The 8,567-nt window shown below is 42.1% G+C and overlaps 1 protein-coding gene across 1 annotated transcript; it reads right to left on the reverse strand.

Annotated features, from left to right (window-relative positions):
* Positions 1-490: 490 nt before the first annotated feature.
* Positions 491-1,111, reverse strand: LOC138021276 (uncharacterized). Its single transcript, XM_068868124.1, has one exon. The coding sequence runs from the start codon at positions 1,109-1,111 to the stop codon at positions 491-493; it is 621 nt and encodes a 206-aa protein (XP_068724225.1).
* Between the last annotated feature and the right edge of the window lie 7,456 nt (positions 1,112-8,567).

Raw genomic sequence — 8,567 nt, forward strand, 5'->3', positions numbered from 1 at the left:
TCCTCTTGTTTGGCATTCAGTCTTCGGCATTTTACACAATTCCTAATTGTTCGTTTCACTAGACTTTTTCCAGCAATGATCCAAAACATTCTTCTCAGCTCAGACAACGTCTGCTCCCTTCCACTATGAGCAGCAGTCTCGTGATAGTGGCGAACAAGCAATTGACTGACATGATGGCCCTATGGCAGAATCATCGCGTGTTTTTCATCCCAGGACAGTGCCAGTGCTTCCTGCAAACGACCGCCAACTCGCAAGGTTCCATTTAGTAACGCTGGTTTCAGGTTTGCTAGCCTTCTTGATTTCTTGACTTCTTTATCCTTCTTTAATGCTTTGACGTCTTCAAGAAAGCATTCATTCTGGACACTGCGGACAATTACATGGGTTGCTTGATTAAGTTCCTCCAAAGTCAATGATTCAGTGACACCCCCAGCTCTCTTACTCATGATCCAGTGACAAAACCGGACTATCTAAGCGACCCGGCGCTGTAAGGTTAACACGAACCGCAGCTCCCAATAAGTTCCTTTAGTCCTCTTCCTACATTCGATAATGCGTCATCACCATTGGTAGTGATGGTGGAGTTAACATCACCATCATGCTTCTCGACACCGATTCGGTGGACATTTGTTGAAGCTCGCACTTCTGGATCATCGTCTGAAACTTCTTCCACTGCTGCATTCGGCCAACGATCTTCTGGCTCCCACAGAAACTCTGGCCCTCGCCACCAGCGATGCTGACTAGATAGTTTCTGAGGCTTTAGACCACGTGAGGCTTCATTGGCGGGATTCATTCGTCCTGGACAATGTCTCCATTGATCAGGGGTAGTCAACTCACGTATTTCAATTACACGGTTGGCAACGTATGTCTGAAAACGCTTGCTGTCATTCTTGATATACTGCAAAGTGGTATGAGAATCTGCCCAGAATGTGGCGCCGCTAATCTTGTACGTCAGCTCATCTATTAACACTCTGTACATCTTTAAAGACAATGTAGCTGCTTGCAGTTCAAGCCTCGGGATCGAGATCGGTCTCATAGGCGAACTTCTGGACTTTCCAACCAGGAATGAACATTTGATAGGTCCACTTGCAGGAACAAATATGAGGTAAGACCACATGCCACAACCGTCCTCAGAAGCATCTGAGAACAAATGCAGAGATACATCAAGTACTTCTGTCTGATCAGCAAGATGGCACCGTGGTATCTGAACTTGTGACAAGGCAGGCAATTGCAACTAATTCTTCCACTTATTCCAGTGGCACTGCAGGTCTTCAGGAATTTCATCATCCCATCCCAGATTCAGTTTCCAAAGTTTCTGTAAGATCTTCTTAGCTTCCAGTACAATTTGGCAGACAAATCCCATAGGGTCATACAGAGAGCTTACTGCTGACAGAATTCTACGCTTTGTTAGTGGTTGGTTAGGTTCAAGAACCTTGAATAGGAAGACACCCCTTTCTACATCCCACTGGACTCCCAGTGTTCTTTGTACTGGGAGATCCAAGTCCAGGTTCGGTCTTGAGCGCTTTTCGTCCGGTATCACAGACAGTACATCACGACTATTGCTCATCCATTTTGTCAGTCTAAGTCCGACTTCACCAAGTAAGCTTGTTACTTCATCCACCAATGACTTTGCCTCGTCTACAGTCTTCACCGACTTGATAAAGTCGTCTACATAGAAGTCTTTCTTGACAGCATTTGAGATAGATAGATAGATAGATAGATAGGTAGATAGATAGATAGATAGATAGATGCTTTATTGTCTTAATAACTTACAGCCATAGGCTGAATTACGAAAGACATCACAATAAAAAGGACATTACAATAAAGAGATTACAATAAAAAAATATATAGAATATAACAAATAAAAGGGTAAAAAGAATAAAATTGCTACTATAACTTTTATTTGTTATATTCTATATATTTTGTTATTGTAATGTCTTTATCGTAATGTCTTTATTGTCTTCAGTGTCTTCACTGAAGTTTTCTCTGTTATCTTCTGCACCTCTTTTTAGGCAGACATTTGCACAACTAGGGGAGTCTTAGGTACCAAAGATGTGACGGGTCATTTGGAATTCTGACGGTTGCTCTAGATTGTTGTCTTCCCACCAAAGGAATCTCAAAGCGTCAGCATCTTCAGGCGGTACCTTTACCTGATTGAACATTCCCTCAATACCAGCAACAAGTGCAGTTGGATCCTGTCTGAATCTCAGTAGAACACCAAGCAAGCTGTTCGTAAGGTCAGCGCCTTGGCGAAGCTGCCTGTTTAGTGACACTCCATAATGGAGGGCTGCCGCGTCAAACACAACACGAATCTTGTCTTTCTTTTGGGGGTGGAATACACCATGGTGAGGCAAGTACCAAGTCCTTCTGCTTCGACGCTCAGCTTCTTCTGCAGTCAACTTCCTGACACATCTTTTGCGGAGAACGGTTATCCATAAAGTCTCTGTACTTCCGATGAAAATTCTCATCACCTTTCAACTTTCTCTTCAGAGATTGCAGCCGTACTTCAGCCATTCGTCTGTTGTGTGGTAACCAAGGGTATTCATTCTTCCACAACATTCCCACTGAGTAGTGCCCATTCACAAGGCAAATAGAGTTTTCATCTTATTCAACGACTCTCGGTCTTCAACTGACATTCCCTTCCTTGAACTCTTGTTCATGTCAATGTCCTCAAGTCTACGAAACTGCTCCATCTGCTGATCTGACAGTTCACTGCCATTCCCTTTTATCTCGCGAAGACCATTCTCTGCCTAACAAACTTGCTGGTGAAATCAGGACAATGTTCTATCTTATGAGAGGCCTCAAAGCCGTAGCATTTTCCAGACTGAATGGGGTGCCTCTTGACATTGAAACTTTTGAACCCCTGCCTTGGGTGCTCTGGCTTTCTTGGGTATGTGATCCAAGCTGCGTTGCAAATGTTGTCACTCTGGATCCAGCTTGTGCTGTGGGCTCCAAAGGCGGGGCTCGTCTGTTGCCCTTTGCTGGTTGTTTCACAAAGCTTCTGCTTACTTCACCAACTTTGCCAAATATGGGGTCATCGACTGCTTCAGCCCTCCTTTCTATGAATTCTACCAGCTCTTTGAGACTCGGGACCTCCCTTTCTCTCTGATACGCTGAGCTTCGTCTCTTCACTTAACCTGAAGTGCAACCGGTAGCCTTCGCGACATTTTTGCCAAATTGGTCATGTTCATTTCAGAGAGAGCGTTAATGGATTGCAAAGTCTCATACAAGGTTCTTGAACGATAAGCAAATTTACGCAGGCCTTGTCTATCACTGCTTGAGATATTTGCTCCTTCTACCAAAGCATCAATACATGCCTTTGCTACAACATGTGGTTGTCCGAAACGCTTCTCCAACAGTTTGAGAGCCCTTGATAAACCCCAAGCACTCCTTCAAACCCAGCCATAGCACGTCTAGCTTGGCCATCAAGAAACTGCAATTCAATAATCGAGACATTTTCTGAACTTCAGAAATGTTCTGAGAGTCAACCATTTCATGGAAGCGAAGCTTAAGTATTCGAATGGATCACCAGAGAACTTGACTACATCCAAAGGGTGAAAGCTGGACCGAGTTACTATTGAATCTATGCTAGTTGTTAGTCTTGTACCTTACTTTCACTAGTGCTGACAGGAAAACATGGATCACTGGACATACAGCCCTGCTTGGGTACTGAATTCTGTATATACGGGACCTCATTTGCATTCAAACTAGATTCCTTACCAATTTGACACTGATATAACTGGTTGATTCGGGGTTGATGCAGATAATGGAACCTTTACAACTGATTCATCATTCCTGGCTGATTCCCATAATATGAACTCTTTATCACTAAGCCTCATTTACCTTCGACCTTGATCACTTACCTCATTTACCTTCGACCTTGATATTTGCATATTATTTTCAACCTGGAATCCGCTATTGTATTCCGGCGTGAAAAGAACAAATGGGAGGTTTAAACAAAGGCTTGAAAAATATTCTAGTGGTCGCGTCGCTTACTATTCCAGTTCAGTGGCTACGAAACAAATCATCTTGCTCTGTGGAGACGCTGAAGTAAATCCTGGTGATTCGAATACTGAAAACACTTTATCAACCAAGAAGAGAATCGTCGAAAAAGGGTCTTCATGGATGATTTCTTTAAATTGCCGCAGTTTGTGCCGCACTATTGACGAGTTAAGAATAGTTTTTCAACATAATAAACCTTTAGCAATTTTGTTAACTGAAACCGGGCTCAATGAGTCAGTTAGTGATCATGAGTTAACTCTCAATGGATATCAGTTAATGCGACGAGACCGAAAGGACCGTAGAGGAGGGGGATGTGCAGTTTACATCATGGATGGTATTAAAGCTAAAAGGAGAAATGACATTGAAGAAGATGGTATAGAAGTCCTATGGTTAGAATTAAAGCTGCGGAATACCAACTACGTAATTGGATGTGCATACAGAGCACCGGACTATCCTCACTCCACATTTTTTTGACTATCTAGACGATGTGATGCGAATGGAAACAAGAAAGGGAAAAGAAGTTATCATCATGGGTCGAAACTGTAATCTAAAGGACTAATCTAAACGAATCAATCTAAACGAGCAATTGAGTTCATCAACGCTAATAGTTTATCTCAAATGATAACTGAGTGCACAAGACATACACAATAAGGCTCTACGCTGATTGACTTGTTGATTACATCGACTCCAAGCATTTTTTCGCGTACTGGTGTCCTTAATACCGCTCTTAGTGACTATCAACCAATTTACGCAGTTATTCCTAAATCATCCGTACGTCATATCCATCGAGTTATATTTACACGTCCTTCGGACACTAAAAAAGTACCCGCCTTCCAAGCCGATGTACAAAAGATCCCATGGGATGACTTAAGATCAGCGTGTGATATTAGCAAGAAACTTGACATTTGGCTCAAGCATTTCCAAAACAATCTAAAATATTGTAGCCTACCAAAAATATTAAGATGCTGGTTAACTTTCGACAAGGAGTTGAGATTTCGGTTGATTCTACAGGGGCACAAACGTAACGTAAGAACCGTGCGTGTCTGGTCTTCTCGAGACAGAGGTGAGAGATGATTTCATGCAGACTGAAACGCCTAAATTGCTCTGTTGTAAACATGGTGGTTCACAGCACCAGTGAAGTCGTCTCTCTGGCCTTTCTGTGGGCGAATTCCAGGACCTACCGATACAATTTGAACAAGTTTTGAAAGCTAATAACTTCAATCGATGCTGTATTTTGCTGGTAGGACTGGGTGGCTCCACACTCATAAGAAAATCTATGAAATGAAAATCGGGGGTCTTCCCTTGTCATGGAACGGCCGAATTACCCAGAGTTCCTTTTGGGCATGAGGGAGGCAAGCGGAGACTGGTCCTCATCAAATGAGGAAAAAGTAGCGAGAAGAAGATTTCTAGGCGGATACTAAGGAGTAGCCAAGGTGCTTGCTGTTAACGTAGACTTTTCATCATAGGAAATTCGGCCTGGCCTTTAGTACTTTCTTGTCAAAGAAACGGTATAATGTAAATATGAGAGTAATGAGATTTATATTTGCGAATACCTGTCCTCTTACGTGCCACTTAAGTCAAACTCTACATCTCTATGCAATAAGCGCATTCAAAATTTCCTCATATTATCGTATAAAAGTAGTTAAAGAAAGAAAAGGCTTGTCCTGCATATATGAAAAATACGTTTTCTCTCCCGTTCTCTTCTTATGCATGATCTTCGTGGAAATTACATTCTGTCCCTCCATAAACCTAGAACAACCAGTTATGGTCTTAGTTCGTTTCCTTACGTATTAACTAAGTACGTTGCGAAATGCGCTAACAGAATTTTCCCGTACCACTGAGATTACTGTTTTTAAAATAATACATGGCCGGAATTTGTAAAGCTGCTTTTCGATTTGATTAAAATATCTTTAAATATTATTTAATATTTAGTTATGTATTTGTATACATTATGTATGTTAGCTGTAATGTCTCGAAGATATTATTCTGAAATTCGAGATGAAATAAAGTTTTTATGAATGCATGTATGTTACCTTCGCCAGGGCGCATGCGTGCACTTTGTAATCTGCGACTCCAGTGCTTACCATATGACAGATAAAATGACTTTTCTTTTGAATATATAAGCCATCGAAATCTTACGTTCAATTGTAATGACAAGGGCGGTTTGGAGCTGTGATTAGGAGTGGGATTTGTCTCGTATGGTTTAGGGGCCGACATATCCCTCCCTCAATGCCGTACCGGGAGGCGAGGTCGGTAGCAGAAAGCAGCGAAGGGCCAACTGCGTCCAAAAGCGATCGCACGGGCCAAAATCCCGGGATGACTCGTTTGGTACGACGCTCCAGCGCCACGTCTGGAGGTACTGCATATTTTTCTCGTCTCGTCTTCAAACATTCCGTCAGCTCATGCGTGAGTAAATGTTCTGCCTCTCCGATAATTACAGTACTAGACATATTTAGTTGGAACACTTAGCGAATGGTCAGAATCATCGTGTTACAAGATCGTAGCTTATACCACATCCCCCTTCCCCGAATTCAATGTTGTGTGAGAATTTTTCGGGCGACTACTAGTAGTTGTGGAAATCAACATTGGAGGAAGGGGGAAACGGGGATGGGTGTTCCAACAAATGTGACGAGTATTGTATTTGCTTCAAGGAAATTGGCAAATCTGTAGTGGTGTAGATCAGAAGTCAAGTCTCTTTAGAAAAGAAGTAAACTTGTTACTAAGATAAACGGAATGTCTCTTCGCATGCTTTGTATTTTAAAAGGTGGGCAGTTGGTCTGAACATGACGATAATCATGTGTTGGAGAGTTTTTAGAAGGCCAAATAATTATAAATACTATGTAGTGTGTAAAGGAACATCTTCAATATGCTGTGTACCGCATTTCCATGTAAAGTAGTTGACACTGTGTACTTTGATTAACGTAGCGTACACATGACATCGGGGGCTTTAATTATTATCGAGACAAGAATTGAGCGAAATAAGGGCGATCTTCCTTGCACTGGTACTGATGTTGGCATTTAAAGGCGTGACAACGGTTAGCGAAAGGAATAAAGCTAGAGAGGTGGGGTCGCTGACGTCTTGTGAGGTTCGGTTAATTGCCAACGAGTCAGGCCTTCTGAAGACAGAAGGCCTGGCGAGGCGGCAGCTTATAGAGCCGCGAGAAGATTTTTAGACGGACAAAATCTCAGAAGCGCTTTAAATTTGAGTGTAATGTAGACCAAAAGCTGTAATGTAGACCAAAGCGATGAAATGTTGACCGTAGCGATAACCAATGAGAGTGCCGCACGAGTACGCCGCGTGATGTTTGCAGCCGCCAGGCGCCAGATCACGCAAGCTTGGCTCGTTGGCACTTTAGCGACAGCTATAACTAGTAATATATTGAGTGGTGCCGATGTGGAGCTGGTACCAACTCAAGAAGAATTTACAGGATGATTAAATTAAAATGGACTTAATGTATGCAAATTGCAATTGAGAAGTGATTGTCAACGATTCACCGTGCGATTCACCAGATACTTTAGCTCGATATGTAAGGGGGAAAGAGTTTCCGGGCATAAGAACCATCCTATCCCGAGGTTGTAATCTAAACATGTTTGTAAATGTGAAATCAAAAAAATCCCGTAACATTTCCTGCTGTTGCGGCACGCTTCACCATGGTGAATCGTTTGTTTAAAGAAATGAACTGTTTATCTTTCAGCTCACCGACGATTCACCATGGTGAACCGTTGAGATTCACGATTCGAAACCATGTCATCACAGACCAGTGATTGCAAAAGTCTAATTACGTTGTCATATTTTCAAGCCTATACATTTCTTCCTTATAGCAAGTATTAGAGGGGCAGAATTTGGAAAGCATTCATTGATTTATTTCACAATTGTGCATAGATAAATTAACCTAATTAATGAGGGTAAACAGTGGTATGGTCAAAAGTCGGGTATGACAAACAATGGACTCGTTTTGCACCTTAACAGGGAAATTACAGACTTGTCGTCTTTCATTAATTAATAACAGGTGTCGTTTTCATTAGCTTTATATTTTCAGGGTTTCAGCCTGAGTTTTTCAAAAGCAGAGCACCAACCATTGCCGATGAACTGTTCTTTTGCCACAACTGATTTAGTCAGTCCTATCGCAGAAAGAAACGTCTTGAGGGGCCGAAATATATTTGCATAGCTATTATGACACCTTGGTATATAAAATATGTCAATCAACGTTGACCGTTGCACTTGATAATCATGTCAGTCCGTCTGGGAATAGAACCTATTAAAGTGTTCAGAGGACAAAATGTACTTATCACACCAGTTTGGAACTGTTGGAATATTGCACGGGGGCGTATATTGCATCGCACGGCTTCATACCAAGGCACACCAATACTCAGACAATATTGTAGCCTACCAAAAATATTAAGATGCTGGTTAACTTTTGACAAGGAGTTGAGATTTTGGTTGATTCTACAGGGGCACACACAAACTTAACGTAGGAACCGTGAGTGTCTGGTCTTCTCGAGACAGAGGAGCGAGATGATTTCATGCAGACTGGAACGCCTAAATTGCTCTGTTGTAAACATGGTGGTTC

The sequence above is a fragment of the Montipora capricornis genome, chromosome 10 (assembly GCF_036669925.1).
Source record: "Montipora capricornis isolate CH-2021 chromosome 10, ASM3666992v2, whole genome shotgun sequence".
Taxonomy (NCBI): Eukaryota; Metazoa; Cnidaria; class Anthozoa; order Scleractinia; family Acroporidae; genus Montipora; species Montipora capricornis.

Excerpts from the sequence above, each read along its gene's own strand:
- LOC138021276 (XM_068868124.1), bottom strand. The coding sequence starts at position 1,111 with ATGTGGTCTTACCTCATATTTGTTCCTGCAAGTGGACCTATCAAATGT.